Consider the following 22,814-nt stretch of genomic DNA (forward strand, 5'->3'; position numbering starts at 1 on the left):
ATAAATAATTGTACCAAATAATAATATAACAATAATAAAAATTATTCAATAATGTAATCAAATCAAAAACACTGAAATTTGCTCAGTTGCAGAATTGTCACTGTCATTACTTTTCAGTATTTGATGACGGATCTCCCCACAAATCGCTATCGCTCAATTCTGCGAGTGATTCTAATTTATTATCGCTGTTTTCTAGCTGGTCTAAAATCATTTTTGATGTACAGTGACAGTTTTGGTTGCTATGGGCAATCTCCAGTTTCCAGGCATAAAGAACAGTTTTTATTACATAAAACTGCATGCAGGACACTGGGCAGACCACTAGGGACAACGGGGATGTGAAATATTTACATACAGCAATGTAATCTGTAAGATTACATTATACTGTATGTATACTGTTTGTTTCACTTTTTGAATTTGGCGCCGATCTCCGTGCCCGTGCGTCGCAACGCTCGCAGGGCACGGAGATCGGCGGTGTGATGCATTGAGCGAGACACGGCTTGCTCGTACAGCGGGGAGACAACGCTGGATCCGAGGGAGAAGGTAAGTAAACCTCCTCCTGGATCCAGCGACGCTGTCCCGAGTCTGACTCGGGGATACCGCTTTTGGTATGAAAAATCCACCCCGAGTCAGACTCGGGAATACCGTCAGGGGGGTTAAGCACCATAGAGGTTATAGCAATTTCACAGTGATGCTGCCTTAATCATCCCCACATATTTTGCTATATTTGTATCCTCGTCGTTTGATGCCGTTAGAACAGGCTTGCGCAATTCTAAAGCAGCTGGGGTGGGACGCCCATCCTTCGTTTTGCCTAGGGCAGCACAAAACCAAAATATATTTATATCCTGATTTTTGAAGGGTGACATGAGTGAAGAGTAGTATATGGCATTTATGCTGTATGTCAAAAACTAGAGCTGATCGGGTAAAACTGGTGCCATTTTTAGAATCAGCGGGTCAAATATACTTATGAACAGGTTTAAGCTGCACGATTAATTGTTATTGTGACTTATTGCCCCATTGTGATCTTGAAAAAAGTATTTCCCAATTCTTTCTATGCAGAGAATTCTCTCTGCTCTGCTGAAGCCGACAGTCAAAAGAAAGGAAGAAAAAAAAAACGGGCAGTCTGCCAAGAATCATTCTTTAGCAGTGGAACTAAGTCTAAACATTGTAACAATTTGTCAAAGGAATAGACTTCAGTGTGTAAATGAGGAAAGTTTAACCACTTAAAGCGGAGCGCCACCCTAAAGTGGAACTTCCACTCATCGGAACCCTCCCCCCCTCCGGTGCCACAATTGCCACCTTTCGGGGGGGGGGGGGGGGGTGCAGATACCTGTATAATACAGGTATTAGCACCCACTTCCAGGCCTAGATAGCCACAGAATCTGTCCCTTTCCTGCTGTCTGCTGGGTACTGCACAGTGCGACTCACCCAGGCGCAGTAGGGAACTGGGAAGTGAATCTGCAAGGCTTCACTTCCTGATTCCCATACTGAAGATGGCGGCAGCACCTGAGAGCCGAGCAACACATCGGCTTCGGGTGCCGACATCGTGGGCACGCTGGATAGGTAAGTGTCCATATTTTAAAAGTCAGCAGCTGCAGTATTTGTAGCTGCTGACTTAAAAAAAGAAAAAACGGCAGAAATCCCGCTTCAAACACTAAACCTTTTTCTGACATTTGTTGGTTTCAAGTTAAAATCATTATTTTTATTAGAAAATTACTTAGAACCCCCAAACATTATATATATATATATATATATATATATATACACATATATATATATATATATATATATATATATATATACACACACACATACATATATATATATATAAATATAGTAGAGACCCTAGAGAATAAAATGGTAGTTTTTGCAATGTTTTGTCACATTGTATTTGCGCAGCGGTCTTTCAAATGCAATTTTTTGGGAAAAAATTACTTTAATGAATTTAAAAAAATAAAAAATAAAACTAACCAGTAAAGTTAGCATTTTTTTTTGTATAATGTGAGAGATTTTACGCAGCGAGAATCATGATCTTTATTCTGAGCAAAAAAAATAAATCGTGATTCTCATTTTGGCCAGAATCGTGCAGCTCTAGAACAGGTCTAACATTTAAGGCACCAAAATATGTGTTGGCCTGTGAGAACACAGATGCCCCTGTTGCACATTCTTATATATAAAACAAAGGCAGAAAGATGTACTGAACATACAGCTTCTGCTAGGTATGGCTGTTTTGTAAGTGCATTAGAAGAATGAGGGATGTACAAGTTAAATGGGGGCAGTGTTGACAGCATGATTCCTACAAGTTATTATGCTAAACCAGGATTAACCTAGTCGAAGAGTGGCAAATCATTAGGTTGAATTGACATCTGTGTGTTTACCTGGGATGTACACAATCCTAGAATTGTTTCGGGGGATTGTAAAAAGAATGTGCAGAGATTGCAATTTTTTTTTTTTGTCACAGAAGATAATAGTAAATGAAATTGAAAAAGAAAAATACAAATCGTTTCATCTGCAAGCTTTGGCTGTGGCTCAGCTGTTAGGAGCCTGCAGGTAATAACAGATCCAGGAGTTGCAAATGCAACTCTTGCTATCTGCACAAGCCATCTCTTATAATCATGGGTGATATAATCTAAACAAAATTCAGCAAGACATTTCCTAAAGCATGCTGGTGGATGTTATTTATTGATACAGGGTGCATCCGGTGAGAGAGCTCTAATCCACTTTTAGGATTACACAGTTACATCTACCAAATGAGACTAATGTAACATATGCAATGTTCCTGATGACATCTTTAAAAACGATCGGCAACGATTCCTGCCATCTTTATGAGGCTCTATGTCCTGTCTCAGCTGTATGATTTGCTATTTCTTTAAGCAGTCAGCAACGACCGCAGCATTCTATATTTTTGCCCTATAGCTTCTATTAATAAGCTGTCTAATACTTTGCCATTTTCGAGAGGCAGAGCAGAAGATAAATGATTGCATGGGTTTGGAATTATCCTAACTATGATTGGACCATTTCTATAAGACTATCTTCTGGCCTAACAAGCATGCACAAGTCTTCCAAGTGCAGTTCCATGGCTTCTCCCTATGGGAAGAGTTTTAATTGAAATGAACCCCAATGAACGTGACGAGAAGATTTACAGGGAAAAAATGCACATATGTGATCAAAGCAGCAGAAGGGTTTCAGAAGTGGTAAAATCTGAAAACATGCTACGCTCCTCATGTATGCCAAAGGTTAGAAAGGCACTGCTGATTAGAAAGTAGTCATTTTCAGCTAAATATATTCATTTCTGATGTGTAGTATTAATGTTTTTACTGTTTGTATTGCACAAGGGAGCACACATAGATATAGATCATTTTTATTCCTTCAGGTAACAGGGCTATTTGAATCTTAAAGTGGTTGTAAACCACCACAAAGTGATAAGTCATAATATACTAGTATCCACCGCATACCAGCACATTACGCCAGACTTACCTGCCCACGGAGCCCTCCAGCGCAGCGCTGTCACGGCTCCACAGAGCTTCCATCTTCACCCCATCTTCCTTCCGGGTTCACGGGCTCTGGCTGTATGAATGGCTGGAGCTGCGATGATGTCACTTCCCTGTATGGCTGGCATGGAGTTCTGAAGGAACGGCACAGGTATGCATGCACCAGTGGTATCACTGGCTGCATCCTATGTGATTATCTCCTAAACAATGCAAGTTTAGGAGATATTCATTGTACCTACAGGTAAGCCTTATTATAGGCTTGCCTGTAGGTACAAGTTAGAAAGTAGACTTTACGTCCACTTTAAGGTGTAGGTGATAATGGTCGGCAGGTTTTGTCTTTTTATTACATAGAGGGGTTTATTTACTAAAGGCAAACCCACTTTGCACTACAGACATACCCCACTTTTAAGTACACAATGGGGTTTATTTACTAAAGCTAGAAAGTGCAAAATCAGGTTCACGTCTGCATAGAAACCAATGAGCTTCTAACCCCAGCTTGTTTAATTAAGCTTTTGTAATAAAACCTGGAAGCTCATTGGTTTCTATGCAGAAGTGAGCCTGATTTTGCACTTTTCAGCTTTAGTAAATAAACCCCATTGTGTACTTAAAAGTGGGGTATGCCTGTACAAGTGCACTTGGTAGTGCAGTCGCTTTAGATCTGAGGGGTAGATCTGAAATGAGTGGAAGTTCTATTGATTTTATTATCCAATCATGTACAAGCAATAATGCTGATTTTTATTTCCCTTGCATGTCCCCCTCAGATCTACAGCGACTTTACTTCCAAGTGCACGTGTAGTGCAAAGTGGATTTGCCTTTAGTAAATAAATCCCAGCATGTACTTGCTCTTTTTATTCCCTAGGGCAGTGATGGCAAACCTTGGTGTCCCAGATGTTTTGGAACTACGTTTCCCATGATGCTCAACTACACTGCAGAGTACATGAGCATCATGGGAAATGTAGTTATTTCCCATGATGCCCATGTACTCTGCAGTGTAGTTGAGCATCATGGGAAATGCAATTCCAAAACATCTGGGATGCCAAGGTTCGCCATCACTGCCCTAGTGCATATCTTGATATGTAAGCTTCACTATAGTAGATGACTTGAATCTTCTGATAAACATTATTTTACTGCCATTGTTGGACCAGCCAATAAATCTAATAAAAGATTCTGATAGCATTCAACTGGAGTGGCACCAGTAGCATGTATTGTACAGATAAAAGATGCAAAAAAAACAAAACACTGAATGTTACCTAAAAATATATAAATAGTCATATTTATTATGCATTCATAGTATATAATATTTTGTATAAAACATATCAAAATATAAAGGATATAAACATATAAATAAATAAATAGATTTAATGTAAATTCATAGTATAAAGGCATGTTGCGTAAACTAAATAAAAACATAAATAAATATGTTGATGTATTATATAATCATATTTTACATCAACTATATAAAACTAAAAAAAAAAATTATTTATTGTATATTCACAGTGCAAAGCATTTCGCAAAACCTATATAAATAAATAAGTAACCTGATTTGCTGCACAGTCATTGTATAAAGCATTTTGCATAAACTATATAAGAACATAAAGAAACATGGATGTAGCGTTTGTTCACAGTATAAATCACTTTGTATAAGTTGCACAGAAATATTAATATATTGATTATATAGTTATAGTATACATTTATAGTATAAAGTATTTTACATAAGCTATATAAGACTATAAATAAATCAATAGATGTACTGTATGCGCCTAGAATAAATCATTTTTGTATAAGTTACACAGAAATGCTAATATACAGGCATACCCCACTTTTAAGGAACCAATGGGGTTTATTTACTAAAGTTGGAAAGTGGGAAATCAGGCTCATTTATGCATAGAAACCAATGAGCTTCCAGGTTTTATTACCAAAGCTTAAAGGGATTGTAAAGTTACATTTTTTTTTTTAAATAACAAACATGTTATACTTACCTCCACTGTGCAGCTCGTTTTGCACAGAGTGGCCCCGAACCTGCTCTTCTGGGATCCCTCGGCGGCTGTCTCGGCTTCCTCCCGCAGGTACTTCTCACGTTCATGCGAGCTCCCTCGCATGATGAGAAGCACCTGCGGGCGCGCTCCCGTGATACAGCCGGCAGCTATAGCCGCTCTCTGTATCACACGGCCCCGCCCCCCGGCTCTCTGCGTCAGTGGATGTGATTGACAGCAGCGCAGCCATTGGCTTGCGCTGCTTTCCATCCATCCACTCCAGCCAATCAGCAGCCAGGCTGAATGGTGAAGAAGGACGGCGGGGGCGAGCGCGGGATTTTCGAGGGGTGAGGTAAGTAAACGGGGGGGGGGGGGGGCTCGGGCACAGGCAGTGTCAGATGTTTTTTCACCTTAATGCATAGAATGCATTAAGGTGAAAAAACATTTACCTTTAAAAACCCCTTTAATTGAACAAGCTGAGGTTAGAAGCTCATTGGTTTCTATGCAGAAGTGAGCCTCATTTCCCACTTTCCAGCTTTAGTAAATAAACCCCATTGCGTACTTAAAAGTGGGGTATGCCTGTATTGATTATATAGTTATAGTATAAAGTTATAGTTATAGTAGAAAGTATTTTGCATAAGTTATATAAGAATATAAATAAATAAATGGATGTATTGTATGCACCTAGAATAAATCATTTTTTAATAAGTTACACAGAAATATTAATATATTGATTATATATTTATAGTATAAAATTATAGTATAAAGTATTTTGCATAAGCTATATCAGAATATAAATAAAATAAAAAAATGGATGTATTGTATGCGCCTAGAATAAATCATTTTTGTATAAGTTACACAGAAATACTAATATATTGATTATATTATAATGTATTTTGCATAAGCCATATAAGACTATAAATAAATAAATGGATGTATTGTATGCACCTAGAATATATCATGTTTGCATAAGTTACACAGAAATATAAATATATTGAATATATAGTTACAGAAGTATTTTGCATAAGCTATAAGAATATAAATACAAGGATTTATTGTATGTGGCTAAAAAAAAAAAAAAAAAAGGTACACTAAAATATAAATAGATTTATGATATAGCTATATTATATAGCATTTTGCATCATTTTTATTTTTACCCTCTGGGCAGCATGTATGTGTTTATTGCCCGATCGTGGATAAGACAAACAGCACTCTGCAAAGCATAGTGGCCAATCAAAATGAATTTTTCACTGATTTGCCTACCGTAAACTACAAATCTGATTGGTCTCTAAGGATGACTCCACTCTGCACATGTCTATTTGCAGTATCCTATTGTAATCCTGTAACTGCAATACCTGGCCAGAATTGAAGGTATCTCCTTTGAGGGCTATCCCTGTAAATGATTTTTTTTCTGCATTCTCTCTTTCGGCTTGATCCCAATTCTGGTTCCTAATAAGATTCTCTGAATCCTGGCCTCTCTCCCTGATGCGAAGGAAATGCATTCAACAGTTGCTGACACAGAAAAGCTTCTCCTCCTTAATAGGAGACGGTGTGCTTCCTACTGGTTATCAAAGCAGAGCCGTGTTTGTATGGAGGAGACAAGCACCTTGAGCTGATGATCAGCAGGTTTAGACAGCTACAGCTTGACACCGAATGAAGATCTCCACTCAGCCAGACAAAATAAAGGCATCCTTCTCATTAACTCAGCAACGTGCCAGCAAACACAATGCTGGATAGCAACTGGTGTCTTTTCACAAATGCAGGATTTACTCTGATGCTCACATTGCCATCTATGACCAAAGCTTGCCAATGCATCAAAATGAACTTATTTCCATCCGCCACTTTAAATCCTTATGCAATAATGATCCACGACCTATACTAGTCAGCTAACTGAAACAGGACAAATCAAGGAAAAGGCACAAAGTAACAAAAACATTACAAATCAATGGGAGGATTTTACTATGGAGATGCTGTGCATAGTCACCAATCTGCTTCTATCATCAGCTTGTTCAGTTAAGCTTAGGAAATGATAGATAAAAGCTGATTGGTTGACATGGACAGCTCCTCCAGATTCTGGCTGCTCCAGTCTTAAGCCCCATACACACTATTAGATTTCCTGTAGATTTTTTCCTTCGGATTTACCAAAACCATATAATATGAGGTCAAACCTTAGAAGTTTCAATGTGTATGCAATCAGGCAGGCCCTACACTACATGGTTTTGGTAAATCTGAAGACAAACATAGGCAGAAAATCTGATAGTGTGTATGGGGCTTTAGTGACACCTTTAGTGTAGAATCTTTGTACAATCTCCTTTAGATTCACCAAAACTATCCATTCAGTCTGTATCCAATCAGGCAGGCTCTTGCATTGCATAGCAGCCATGAAAAAATATTGTAGTGCCCGGATCTACCGTACTGTTAGTGAACAACTAATTTGATTAATATTAATATATTAATTACTTCAACCTTTCACCATATAGTAACAACACCATGGCGCAGTCCATGCAACCACAAAAACAACATAAGAAAATAGGAAAGAAAAGGCCTTCCAGAATACATAGCAGCCAGCAAACTGAATGCTGGCCACTAGGGATGAGCTCCGGCGTGTTCGCAGAGCCCGCCAGGAAGTCGGTGCGGCGCTGCGCTAATCACAGGCAATGAGACATTTCCCGATCTCTGCAGCCGCACATCGGGAAAATGTCTCACTGCCCGTGATTAGCGCAGCGCCGCGCCGACTTCCTGATGGGCTCAGCACGTGGAGTGTGCGAACACGCCCAAGCTCATCCCTAGTGGCCACACATACTTCGATTTTTCGTATTTCAATCAATCAGTGTACAAGATTACATAGCTGAGACAGAGATGTCATCACATTTTACCTACTGATCAAAATCCACGTGTGTGTGGGGTATTATTTGAATGGGTTGTCTACTATAGATCATTTATTCTTATCAGAAGAGATCAATGAGAAAATCAATCAATCATTTTTGGATGCATCTATGATGACCACCTTTAGGCTAGTTTCACACTAGCCAATGATCTGAAAAGCATCGGCTGACAGATGTTCAGTAGGTAATCCTGCCGCCTCCTGAACGCCTGCAATTTATAGCGAGGGTATTGCGCCACAATCACAAGCCAAGAATTTGGCATGCAGCTGTGTTGTGGCTCCATTGACCTGAAAGGCTGTGTTTTGACATGTGCTGCTGCCTTTCAACTAAATTAGCCGCCACTGAGCCATAATGCATTGTGGGCATGTACAGCCTCCTCTGGCTGTATTTTACACTTTAGTTGGCTGTCCCTATCTGAAATCTTACAATCTGATTGTACAGTCTGCTTAAGCCTGGTACATGTAGGAATTTTTTTTGTTCGTTCAACACAGCGGGCTGAGGAGGTCCATGTACTATGTGACATTAGTACAGTGAACTCCCCTGCTGTGCTAGTGTGTTCTGACGGGGGGGTCTACCCCTCCCACCAGAACACACTGGTCAGCGCTCGCAGGCACTGGCTGCAAGTGCTGATTTGATGCTGATCGGCTACTGGCTTCCCAGCATGCTCATTCGAGCAGCTCACAACTGGCTTCTGTAGGACGAGGAGCTGTACACACTGCCTGAAAGTCGGCCATTTCGGACATTTTTGGCTCGTGTGTTAACATATCTAGATTCAGGCTGGGTCCACACTAGTTGAATTGGATGCAGCTTTTCCCACATCCAATTTGCATGACAGCAGATTGTGACCGGCTCTCAATGAAGCTGGTTCACATATCTCAGGGGTGGCTGAGGAGTGGCTGGCACAGGAGCCCTGTGCATCTTTGGCTCTGTTTCAGGGCCGAATTCAAGCAAAAATTCAGCCCTGGTTCGTCCCTGAAACAGAGAACGGGGACACACCAGACCCCTGTTGCAATTTGCATATGGCAGCAGTGTGTGAACCTATAATTCTGTAACCCCCCCCCCCGGCCTCGTTTAGTGTTATCTTTTATGTTGGCATACTTCTATTTGGCTTGTGTGTACCTGGCATTAAAGTGAAATTTCAGGATTGATCAAACGAACCCTAAAACTGTTCCTTCCCTTATTATAACTCTTATACTAACTACCCTGTAGAAGGAAGATGCTTTTACTTACCTATTTTGAGGGTGTTTCATTATGATCATGTGATCGGCTTTAGGGGAGAGGAGGGACAGCTGACAATGCATGCCCCATAATAAGCCTATGTCTGATGTCACCACACGGTTGTCAACGCTCTCCCTTCTCCCCTGAAGCCATCGCTGGGAGCCGCATCATGTGACTGGACCAGAGCACCCTGAGAATAGATGAAAGGGGTTCTAAAGGCAGAAGGTTTTTTTATCTCAACTCATTTTATGCATTAAGATAAAAAAATCTTATGTGTGCAGCACCACTCAGCCCCCCAATACTTACCTGAGCCCCATCTCATTCCAGCGATGTTACTTTAGAGACTCAGCTGTTCAGTACTCTTCCTCCTCATTGGCTGTGACAGCAGCCCTGTGCCACTGGCTCCTGCTGCTGTCGAACAGTCAGTGAACCAATGAGGAGAAAGAGGGGCAAGGCCGTGCTGCAGCTGTGTCTGAATGGATACACAGAGCAATGGCTCTGGTGCCCCCATAGCAAACTGCTTGCTGAGGGGGCACTTGGCATGAGGAAGGGGCAGGAGCGCTGGTGAGGGACCCGGGAAGAGGAGGATCCAGGCTGCTCTGTGCAAAACCACCGTACAGAACAGGTAAGTATAACATGTTTGTTATTTTTACAGAAAATAAACTGAGACTTTAGTATCACTTTAAGCCTGGTACATACAGGACTTTTTTTTTTTTTTTCAACCCAGCGGGGGAGGTCATTGTACTATGTGATGTTAGTACAGCAATCTCCCCTGCTGTGCTATTGTGTTCTGCCAGGGGACTGCAAGTGCTGATTGGATGCTAATTGGCTGCTGGTTTCCCAGCAGGCTCATTCAGGCAGCTCATGACTGACTTCTGGCCAAAAGTCAGCTGGTAAATGGCGAACCGACCCTTTTGGTCAATTTTCTGCCCATGTGTACCTAGCATTATAGTGGAAGCCTGAGATTGATCTAACTAAGCCTAAAACTGCTCCCACCCACCTTCTAACTCCTATTCTTACTACCTTGTAGAAGGAAGATGCTTCTACTTACCTATTCTCAAGGTGCTCCATTCTCATCACGTGACCGGCTTCAGTGTAGAGGAGGGATAGCCAACAATGAATACCCTATAGTAAGCCTAAGGAGGGTGTCACTGCCCCAGGCATTGACAGCACTCTCTCCTCTCCCCTGAACCCTGCCAATGGGAGAATAGGTAAGCAATCAACACTGAAGAAATGGCTGCACTCCAAATCCATAAAAATTCTTATTTAATGAACGAACATCCTAAGTGTTACAAACAGTTCAAATGGTTTCACACACTAACAGGTGCACTTATTCATTACTGGGTATGTTCATTAATTAAATAAGAATTTTGATGGATCTTGGAATGCAGCCATTTCTTCAGTGTTGATTGTATGCAGAGGCAACCCGAGGCAGGCACCCTTGATATCATTAGGCTTCCTGTCTCACCTGGAGCAGTAAGTTCTTTTGTTTGGATAATAGGTAAGCAATGCTGGGCGCTTGTGAGGCTGCATTTGATGGGCACTTCATTAAAAAGGTAGGGTATACATGGGCAGGGCAAAGGGGGTGGGGCTAAATGAGGTTTCGCCTAGGGCAGTGATGGTGAACCTTGGCACCCCAGATGTTTTGGAACTACATTTCCCATGATGCTCAGCTACACTGCAGAGTACATGAGCATCATGGGAAATGTAGTTCCAAAACATCTGGGGTGCCAAGGTTCGTCATCACTCTGGCCTAGGGTGTCAAAAATCCTTGCACCAGTCCTGGTAAGCATAAGCATCTTCCTTGTACAGGATACTTTCAATAGGAGTTAAGCCCCATACACACTATCATATTTTCTGCAGATTTTTTCTTTCAGATTTACCAAAACCATATAATATGAGGTCAAACTTTAGGAATTTCAATGTGTATGCAATCAGGCAGGCCCTACACTACATGGTTTTGTTTTTTTGCATCTACATTTGTTTTTGCATCTACATGGTTTGACCAGGGCTTTTATTCAGCGGAAACATGGGGGGATGCAGTTCCGGCACCTCCACCACTGAATATATGTAATGGCCAGGAGTGCTGGGTTGTGCTACAGTGTCTATTGATGCTGGCTGCTGATGGATCTAATGTTGCTGGAGGGGATCTATTTCTTCAGAAGGGTTGATTGCTGCTGGGGACTGGGAGGTCTATTGTTGCTGGGGTGGGTCTTATGTTGCTGGGGGGTAGTTGTCGCTGGGAGGGATGTACTGTTGAGGGAACAGTCTATTATAGCTGGCTGCTAGAGGGTCTATTGTTGCTGGGTTGTATTTTGTTGTAGGTGGTCCATTGTTGCAGGGGGAGGATCTATTGTTGCTGGTGGGTCTATTGTTTCTGGAGGGGATCTATTTCTTCAGAAGGGTTGATTGTTGCTGGGGACTGGGAGGTCTATTGTTGCTGATGGGGGTCTTATGTTGCTGGGGGGTAGTTGTCGCTGGGAGGGATCTACTGTTGAGGGAGCAGTCTATTATAGCTGGCTGCTAGAGGGTATATTGTTGCTGCGTTGCATTTTGTTGTAGGTGGTCCATTGTTGCGGGGGGGGGGGGGGGGATTTTTGTTGCTGTGTTGTTTTTTGTTGTAGGTGATCCACTGTTGCGGGGAAATCTATTGTTGCTGATGGGTCTATTGTTGGCTGTGGGGGGGGGGGGTATATTTTACTGCTTTTCTTGTTATCAATAACAAATTCCATACGGATTACGTAGTACCACAAATGTTACTTGATTCTGTATTCTCTAAACGGGGCAGTGCTGGGAGGTGGGTAGGGGATGGAACAAAGGACTGGTGCTCAGAGGTAGGTAAGGGCAAAGGTAATGGGTAACTCCCAAAAGGGGGCATTCCTGCACCTATTCTCTGAGAGAAAAAAAAGCCCTGCTGAAGACAAAAATCTGCAGAAAATCTGATAGTGGGTATGGGGCTTTAGAAGGGGGATGGGGAGCAGCTTTAGGCTTAGATTGGGTGATTTTTTTTTTCTTTCCCACAACCACCACTGCCACTAAATGCATGAAGAATCCAACAGGTTGGTGGTATCCAAATTGATGGATCCATCAACTTGCATACAACGGTGGATCGATCAACTTGGATACAACGAAGGATCGATCAACTTGGATACAACGATGGATCGATCAACTTGGATACAACGATGGATCCATACAACGAAGGATCGATTAACTTGGATACAACGATGGATCGATCAACTTGGATACAACGATGGATCGATCAACTTGGGTACGATCAACCTGCCCACACATGGACCAGCCGGAATTGAAACCACCTCAGCTTTAGATCTAAGGTAGCCTTGCACTTTAAGCAGACTGTAGAATGAGATTTAGTAAATCCCCTTATTATCTATGTGAGTTGTGAATGGTGTACTGATGAGGAATGTGATGGGTAAAGTTGTATGGAGACGATCCATATACATAGTTTCATCACACACACTGACAGCTGTCACCCGAATAAACAAACTTACTGCAGTCATCGGAGTCATAGCCGTCCAGATCCACCTCTTCCTCGTGCTTGGCGGCTATGCTGGGACTTGTAGTGCCGGTAGAAGTAGCTCCATAAGCCCCGAACAATTTGTCCACATCCTCCTCTTCCTCCCGGGAACTTTCCGATGGGCTGACGGATGGCTGGCTCACGTTAGACTTGAGAGAGTTACTCCGGGTGACAGCGGCGGGGATCCCGCGGGGGAATCGGGGGAAATAGTCGGAGATCTGCTTGATGGGTTTGATGGGACCTGGGCACACGTCAATGGCCATATGCTCCTGGATGCTTATGGTCATTTTCTCCCCTTTGCGGAATGTCATGCATGCGATTCTGCTCCGAACCCCCAAAGCACAGAACGGATTTTTCTAAGCAATGAGAGATGTGCAAAGGGAACTTCTACTACATAAAGAAGCCCACGTCTCCCTGGGGAAGGCAAGGCTGCGGGCTATGCTGGTGTCTGGGCTGGACTTTCACATACCTTGTGCATACTGCCTGAAGCTCCCTGCAGCCACAAACCAGCCTGGTCCTCCCAATGTGAGAGAGAGGAGAGGGAGAGGAGAGAGAGAGGAGAGAGAGAGACAGAGAGGAGAGAGGGAGCTGACAGACAGGAGAGGGGTGTGGACGAGGTGATGTCACTGCCAGGGAACCAAGCACAACACAGGAAGCACAGCTATGGGGCAGGTGTACACCAACCTGCTGCTCCACACAGCCTCACCACACAGTCTCACCAAACCTTGGCCACTGTCCTCATCACCAACACTTCCAATATGGCTTGCTTTTTCCTGTTCACATAAAATAAAAATACAACACACACTTTCTGTGAGAAGTAAATGATAAAGAGGAGACATGCCTAAAGTCCTGTTTTCTAGTCATTACCACAGCAGACTTGCTGCTCCACGCAGCCCCACCAAATCCTGGCCAGTGTCCTCCTCCTCCTCCTCACCAACACTTCCAATATGGCTTGCTTTTCCTGTTCACATTCTGTAAAATAAAATAAAAATACAACACACACTTTCTGTGAGAAGTAAATGATAAAAATAAAGAGGTAGACATGCCTAAAGTCGTGTTTTCTCTTTTGTTAAAAAAAAAGTCGTGTTTTCTAGTCATTACCACAGCAGACTTGCTAATCCACACAGCCTCACCAAACCCTGACCACTGTCTTCCTCCTTCTCCTCACCAACACTTCCAATATGGCTTGCTTTTCCTGTTCACATAAACTAAAAATACAACACACACTTTTTGTGAGAAGTAAATGGTAAAAATAAAGAGGTAGACATGCCTAATGTCGTGTTTTCTAGTCATTAACACAGCAGACCTGCTGCTCCACACAGGCTAACCAAACCCTGACCACTGTCTTCCTCCTCCTCACCAACACTTCCAATATGGCTTGCTTTTCCTGTTTACATAAAACAAAAATAGAACACACACATTCTATGAGAAGTAAATGATAAAAATAAAGAGGTAGACATGCCTAAAGTCGTGTTTTCTAGTCATTAACACAGCAGACTTTCTACTCCACACAGCCGCACCAAACCCTGTCCAGTGTCCCCCTCCTCCTCCTCACCAACACTTCCAATATGGCTTGCTTTTTCCTGTTCACATGAAATAAAAATAGAACACACACTTTCTGTGAGAAGTAAATGATAAAAATAAAGAGGTAGATATGCCTAAAGTCGTGTTTTCTAGTCATTATTACCACAGCAGACTTGCTGCTCCACACAGCCCCACCAAACCCTAGCCACTGTCCTCCTCCTCCTCACCAACACTTCCAATGTGGCTTACTTTTTCCTGTTCACATGCAATAAAAATACAACACACACTTTTTGTGAGAAGTAAATGGTAAAAATAAAGAGGTAGACATGCCTAATGTCGTATTTTCTAGTCATTAACACATCAGACCTGATGCTCCACACAGGCTCACAAAACCCTGACCAATGTCTTCCTCCTCCTCACCAACACTTCCAATATGGCTTGCTTTTCCTGTTTACATAAAACAAAAATAGAACACACACATTCTATGAGAAGTAAATGATAAAAATAAAGAGGTAGACATGCCTAAAGTCGTGTTTTCTAGTCATTAACACAGCAGACTTTCTACTCCACACAGCCGCACCAAACCCTGTCCAGTGTCCTCCTCCTCCTCCTCACCAACACCTCCAATATGGCTTGCTTTTTCCTGTTCACATTCTGTAACATAAAATAAAAATACAACACACATTTTCTGTGAGAAGTAAATGATAAAAATAAAGAGGTAGACATGCCTAAAGTCGTGTTTTCTAGTCATTAACACAGCAGACCTGCTGTTCCACTCACACATAGGTTGTACCAAAATGGTGTTAATTGCTTGGTACTTCTAGTCAGTGTTAATATGTTCTCAATAGTGTGAGGAGAATGGAGATTTCAACAGTTGTTCTACAAAATCCACCCCCCCCCCCCGAACTTCGCTCGCCTGACACTGTTAGATGGAGCAGGAGGAGCTGTGGGAACATATTGTGGTCCTGAGGAAAGTTACAAAGTGACACCGAACTCTGGTTTATAAAGAAACATTCCATTCAAGTGGTTACAGTGGCAAGGAAAAACTATGGAAGTCACTGTTTTTCTATAGTAATCAGCCATAAAATGGGATCTGATACTCTGGGTTCACATTTATATGAATTGGATGTGGATTTCCCTGCATCCAGTTTGCATGACAGGACTCTCAATGGAGCCAGTTCACACATCCCCGGGGCGGCTGCGGAGCGCACTGCAGAAGGGCCCTGTGCATCTTTGGCTCTGTTTCAGGTCCAAATTCAAGCAAAAATTCGGACCTGAAATGATAAACAGGGATGCACTGGACCCCCTGCTGCGAGGCAACAAAATGTGCGTCAGCTGATAGCACACAATAATTCTAATTTCTCATGTCTTTATTGAATACACCCATTAACCATTACAGTGCTGGAGGAGAAAGTATGTGAAACCTTAGTGTTAATAGCTAGTTGAACCCAGTAGCCTCTGGTGGGTTCTTCTTTTGGGGGTACGGCAAACAAACAATCGCCCCAGCACAGCACTGACAACACAATTCCCCCCCAACAGGTAGTGTGGCACTTACCCGCTCGTGTGGTGGGACTGCGTTGTCCTCTCCTGGAGTGCGGGCAGCGGCAGCTCCTCAAGCTTGTGTCTCGTGTCAAGCTTGTGTGTCCTCTTACGCCAAAGTGCTAGGCATCCAATAGGATCGCCTGATGCTTTGGCCAACCAGGAAACAGGTTTCAGGACTTTCCTCCTGATTGGTGGGGAGGAACTTTAGTGTGAAAATAGCGAAAATTCATTCGCTATCGTCACACAACAGGATGGGATCAGGGCAAAATGCTCTGCACTCTGAGGCCACCCTTTGAAGCATATTAGAGCTTCTGTTTCTAATCAGGTGCTTAAAAAAACACCCACCCCACATTGGAATCCATAGCCCAGTGCCCTGATATGTAGATTAGGGGGCCGGACAGGGAAGGTGGCACCTGTGCGCCCTCTATGGACAGGCTGCCACTGGTTGAATCCCTTTGGCAGCAATGACCTCAAACAAACACTCTGGCATACTTACCAACAGTCCCGAATTGGCCAGGACATTCACGGAAATCAGACCAATGTCCAGGTCTAAGCCTTTCCCGGGCAGAATTCTGAAAATCCGTCTCTGTCACGGACAGTCAGCGGGAGTTATATTCCCTGGGCTCCATTTGATTATCCATAGGCGCTCTTCTGGAGCGCAGGCAGATTTCCATCTCTCAGTCTCTGGTGGAATCATTCATAGCTGCATCCTTAGTGCCCATCCCCTTCACCAAGCAAGTGCAAAGGAAAGGACAGGCTCCGGCTGAGGGAATCAGTAGCAGGAAGGTGGCGGGCTGTCAGCTATGATCGTATTCATCAGTCCAGCAGGCAGAGCAAAGGCAGCGGTTGGTCTTGCATTATTGTGAACTGCACTGATGGGCACTGATGCAACTGCACTGATGGTAAAGGAGGGCTCTGATGGTGAATGGTGGGCTCTCATGTTACAGGGTAACTTTAACCTCCCTGGCGGTGATCCCGAGTCTGGCTCGGGCTGGGATTTCAGTACCATAAGCGGTAACCCCAAACCAGACTTGGGATCACATCGCTGGATACAGGGAGAGGTTACTTACCTTGTCCCCTGGATCCAGCGATGTCCTCCCCGTTGTGTGTGCGAGCCGTCCTCCGCTCGATTCACACAGTGCCCGAGTGCCGCCGAGCTCCGTTCCCTGCGACGTTACGGCACACGGGAGAGGAGATCGGTGCCCAATTCAAAAAAGTAAAAACACACAAAACACACACAGTACTGTAATCTCACAGATTACAGTACTGTATGAAAAAATACACACCCCCTTTGTCCCTAGTGGTCTGTGCAGTGCCCTGCATGCACTTTTATATTATAAATACTGTTTTTTCCTGCCTGGAATTTGGAGATTGTCCATAGCAAACAAAAAGTGTCCCTTTATGTCAAAAGTGATTTTAGACCAACTAGAAAACAGCGATAATAAATTATAATCACTTGCAGAATTGAGCGATAGCGATTTGTGGGGAAATTCGTCATCAAACACGAAATCTAATGACAGCGACAATTCTGCAAATGAGCAAATTTCAGTGTTTTAGGATTTGATTACATTGTTGAATAATTTTTATTATTATTTATTATATTATGAACTTCATCATACCCGGGATGTCTGCTAGACTCTGGTTTGAACAGATTTAAGAGAGTTATTCCTAAAGCCCCGTACACACGAGAGGACTCATGTCCGACAGACTTCCGAAGAAGTTCTGCCGGAGTTCTGCCAGAGTTCCGACAGAGTTCTGACGGACTTTTCGACTGAGCGGACTTGGCCACACACAATCACACTAAACTCCGACGGATTCGAACGTGATGACGTACGACTCGACTCGAATAAGGAAGTTCATAGCCAGTAGCCAATAGCTGCCCTAGCGTCGGTTTTAGTCCGTCGGAATAGCATACACACGAGCGAATTTTTCGAAGGGACCGGGTCCGGCGGAGTTCCGTCGGAAAAATTTGAAGCATGTTCCATATTCTAAAGTCCGTCAGACTTTGGCGAATCAAAAGTCCGTTGCAGCCCACACACGATCGAATAGTCTGACGGAATCAGTCCGTCGGACTTTGGATGTTGAAAAGTCTGCTCGTGTGTACGCGGCATAAGAATTACAGGACTACAATATAAAACGCCAAATTTCCATGCAAAATAATTGTACCACTTTCAGCACCTAAAATCAGAACTAATCATACCACCAGGGAGGTTAAAGGTAGAGGTATTTTTTTTATCCAGCAGTCCCTGCACTGGCAAATTTCTCAGTCAGGAGAGTGCTGTCAGCTAACAGCACTCTTTTACTTCTGTCTTTTAAATAGAAGTAAAAAATGTCGTTAGCTAAAAAAGATGGGATCTCCTTATTTCATGTAGCACTGTCCTGACTGTGAGAAATTAGGCAGTGCACTTTTAACCCCAGTTTCACATGGTTGCTCCTTGCTGACACCATCACTATGGCCTTTTTCACAAGGCAGGTCCCATCAATTCTGCCTGTCAGTTTTTCAGGTGGACGTGATGGGGAGGTCCATCCATGCATCCCTATGGACAGGTAGATGTAAAGATTTTATTAAACCACACCTCATTTAAGCCACGCCCAATATATTGCATAATTTAAAGCATGCTCATTTTTGCGTGCCACCATTTTTAAGGGTTGCCCATGCTCACAAAATGTGTGCCCCACCCTTAATTAACATACTACTCCACCTACATTGGCTTTCTACAAAAAATATGTCCCTAAAATTTTTGAGGAAATCTTGGCAACTATGCACTTGGCAGCTCTGGATCAGACCTACACAATGTTCGGGAGAATGTTTTGACCATTCCTTTTTACAAAACTGCTGCAGCTCAGATACATTTTTAGGATGTCTGATGAGAATGGCTTTCGTGAGGTCATTCCACAGCATCTCCATGGGGATAGGGGCTGGGCTTTGACTAGGCCACTCCAAAAGGTGCATTTTCCTTTTCTGAAGCAAGTCTGTGATGGATTTACTCTGATGCTTAGGGTCATTGTGCTGATGTATCACCCAACTTCTACTATATTTCAGCTGGCAGACACCCACCCTGACATTATCCTGCAGAATATTTTGGTAAACTTGGGAATTCATTTTCCCCTCAATGATGGAAATTGGTCCAGACCCTGAGGCAGCGATGCAAGCCCAAATCATAATGTTCTCTTCACCATACTTCTCCGTTGAAATGATGTTTTGATGTTGGTAAGTTGTGCCCTTTTTGCACCATACATAGTACTGAGTGTTCTTCCTGAACAATTCAACTTTTGTTTTAAAAGTCCCAAACATTTTCCCATTAGCTTTGCAGTTTGCCAATGTACTCTTTTTGCAAACTTCAGCCATGTAGCAAGGTTTTTTTTGGAGAGCAGTGTGGTGTTCTGCATTGGACACTCTGCTGTATAAACACTTGCATATGGTGGATTTATGAACAGGGATGATTGTCAGTTCCAGTGATGTCTTCAAGTCTTTGGCTGTTACTCGTGGGTTCTGCTTTATCTGACTGAGGACCAGGGGTGGATCCAGAGCCTAGTCTCAGGAGGGGCGCTTGCAGAAAATATGTTTTTTTGGGGTAAATTTATCAGGGAAATGACTGGTGTTAGCGCTTTAATCATCACGATGCCATGGTTGTTATGGTGTCAGGATGATTAAAGCGCATTACTATTATTACATTGTTATAAAAAATTAAATGGTTCAACTCACCATAATGCAGAATCAGTGGGAGCCCCGAGCGTGTCACCTGCCACACGTTGCGGATTGTCACTTGCCACGTCACCTGTCACCAGATGCAGATTGTCACTTGTCACGTCACCAGATGCAGATTGTCACTTACCACGTCCCATGCCACACGTTGCAGATTGCCATTTGCCACGTCCCATGCCACACATTGCAGATTGTCTCTTGCCACGTCCCATGCCACACGTTGCAGATTGTCACTTGCCACGTCACCTGTCACCAGATGCAGATTGTCACTTGCCATGTCACATGATGCAGAGTGTCACTTGACACGTCCCGTGCCACACGTTGCATATTGTCATTTGCCACGTCCCATGACACACGTTGCAGATTGTCACTTGCCACGTCACCTGTCACCAGATGCAGATTGTCACTTGCCATGTCACATGATGCAGAGTGTCACTTGCCACGTCCCGTGCCACACGTTGCATATTGTCATTTGCCACGTCCCATGACACACGTTGCAGATTGTCACTTACCACGTCACCTGTCACCAGATGCAGATTGTCACTTGTCACATCCCATGCCACACGATGCAGATTGTCACTTGCCACATCCCATGCCGCACAATGCAGATTGTCACTTGCCACGTCCCATGCCCCATGATGCAGATTGTCACTTGCCTGCTATAATTGTCTCTTGCTATAATTGTCCCAGGCAGCAGATTACCAGTAAAGCAGCAGAGAGATGAAGTAATCTCTCTGCTGCCGTGGCTGCCTGCACACTACACAGTGAGGTTGGAACTTCAGGGATGCAGGACAGGCGCCGGACAGTGAGAGATGATGTCATATCTCTGCTCCCCTGCCCACTGGCTCCCTGATAGGCCAGCAGCCGCTCACACACTGACACTGAGCTGGGCCGTCCGCGGAGCCGCCCTCTGTCTCTCACCGACAGAGCTGCTCGTGCTCTCTGCCGTGGATCTGCCCGCAGGCTCTCTCACCCAGGGTGACACCTGCCACTCGTATTCTCGGAGGGGGCAATTGCCCTGTTGCCCCCCCCTGGATCCACCCCTGCTAAGGACTCTGTGTTGTGCTTTGGGAGTCATTTTGGCTAAGCACCCACTTCTAGGAAGAGTAGCCACAGTACTAAACTGTTTCCATTTACAGACAATTTATCTGTCGACTGATGGATGGCTAAATACTTTGAAAGAGAATTTTTTTTTTTCTTTTAAGAATCATACTTACCTAGGTGGATGCAACATTGGTCCAATGCTACATCAGTCCCCTGCTGACTTTAAGGCTGCATTCATACCTGAGTGTTTTCAGCTCATAAAATGCTCATAAAACACCAGAAAAGATGCCTGAAAAACACTCAACAAGAAAAATACCATTAATTTCAATGGCGCCTGTTTACATATGAGCATTTTATCACCTGAAACAAAACGCCTGAAAAAGCCCTGAGCTCAAAAAATAATATGAGCTTCTTTGGAGCAGATTACCGGCGTTTTTCTGCCTTTTACATTGGTGACCTGAACAACATAGCGGCAAAAAGCGGTAAAAACAGCAGCAAAATCAGGGTAAAATCATGGTAAAAAACGTGGTAAAAACACCCAACTTTGAAAAGCTCAGGTGTGAATGCAGCCTTAGACTGGGAACCCAGTGATCAAAGACAGCTGTTTGCTTAGTTCTCAGAGCTCCATGAGCTGGTGACTGTTAATCACCAACTCTCTGCCCCCCCCCCGCGCTCACTGGAGTGCTGGGCTGTGGAGGGGGTGGGAGAGGCTGACTTAGGCTCTCAGCGGATCTCTGAGAGGCTGAGCCTGGTGTCGGTGCAGGCTCCTGGGTGGATCCCGACCATATGGTCGCAATGTTTCCCCAGCCCAGACAAGCTCTGTGACGTCAGCTGACAGCGGGCTTCAGTGGGCCCGCTGTTGGCTGAAAACTGGTCACAGGAGTGCAGAACGAACTGCACTTCTTTGATCCACAGGAGAAGCAGAGCTAAACAAGCTTTGGCTGTACTTCTCTTTTAAGATTGCTTTGTATACCTTTCCAGCCTTATGCTATTCAACTACTTTTTATAGTATGTCTTCAGAGAGCTCCTTTATGTGAGGTAAGGTTCACATCAGCTGATGATTTTTATGAACAGAATTCTCAAAATGTTTGAGTGTCTTATCAATCAAAGTAGCTCTAAACCACACCTTAACTAATTTCATTAACGGAACTTTAGGTGTGCAAACTACTGACTCCATTTAGCTTTTTTTGAAGTAATTAGGCAATGGGTTCACTTACTTTTTCCTTCATTTTCCTGTGGATGTTTAACCACTCCCTGCAGAATCACGTACATGTATGTGATTGTGTTCGAATGATTATACCGGGGTTATGGCTGCAGCTGTATGCCATAAGCCCAGTATTAATTTTTTCAGCCGGTGATACTTTGTAATCTAAAATCAATCCTGGCAGCTGGATTGCTTTTACAGGGATACAATTAGGGAACCCAGTATCTGATCCGGTGCTGCCGCCATGTTATCATAGAGCTGGCTGAGGACTGGAAGGTCCCCGGCCATCTCTATTGTCGAAGAGGCAGGAAAAGATGTCATTTTGTCACTTCCGGTTAGAGCAGATATAAAGATATATATATTTTTTTTAGAAAGCATTAGATCATTTACTTTTTTCTATCCCATGCTTTCCAGGGTAGTGGAAAGACCTGGGATTTTATAGATCTCAGATGTCTCTATAAAAAAGGACCTATCATGCCTTATTTCTATCACAAGGGATGTTTCTATTTCTTGTGATAGGAATAAAAGTGATGAAAAAAAATTAAGTGTAACTCAACTTTTGTTGAGAAAAAAACATTCCCCTCTGAGTGATCTATGTACCTTGCAAGGAGTATAACAAACTTTATGGCAGATTCCTACCTTTTTTTATTCTGAAGAATTTTTTGTGTGTTTGTCTGTGCCTCTGTTCTGAGTGG

The 22,814-nt window shown here is 43.3% G+C and overlaps 1 protein-coding gene across 3 annotated transcripts in view; it reads right to left on the minus strand.

Annotated features, from left to right (window-relative positions):
* DOC2B (double C2 domain beta) overlaps window positions 1–13,678 on the minus strand; it is an 824,332-nt gene extending 810,654 nt beyond the window's left edge. For all 3 annotated transcript variants that reach the window (XR_013274551.1, XM_077482237.1, XM_077482236.1), the window contains exon 1: window positions 13,074–13,678. Coding sequence is in view for 2 of the 3 variants with exons in the window: in XM_077482237.1 (XP_077338363.1) it covers window positions 13,074–13,410 (337 nt within the window). In the remaining variant the exon portion in view is untranslated. The remainder of the gene's footprint in view (window positions 1–13,073) is intronic.
* Window positions 13,679–22,814: the final 9,136 nt, after the last annotated feature.

This window comes from Lithobates pipiens, unplaced genomic scaffold (genome assembly GCF_037356315.1).
Source record: "Lithobates pipiens isolate NorthernLeopardFrog02 unplaced genomic scaffold, aLitPip1_a1.2 Scaffold_16, whole genome shotgun sequence".
Taxonomy (NCBI): domain Eukaryota; kingdom Metazoa; phylum Chordata; class Amphibia; order Anura; family Ranidae; genus Lithobates; species Lithobates pipiens.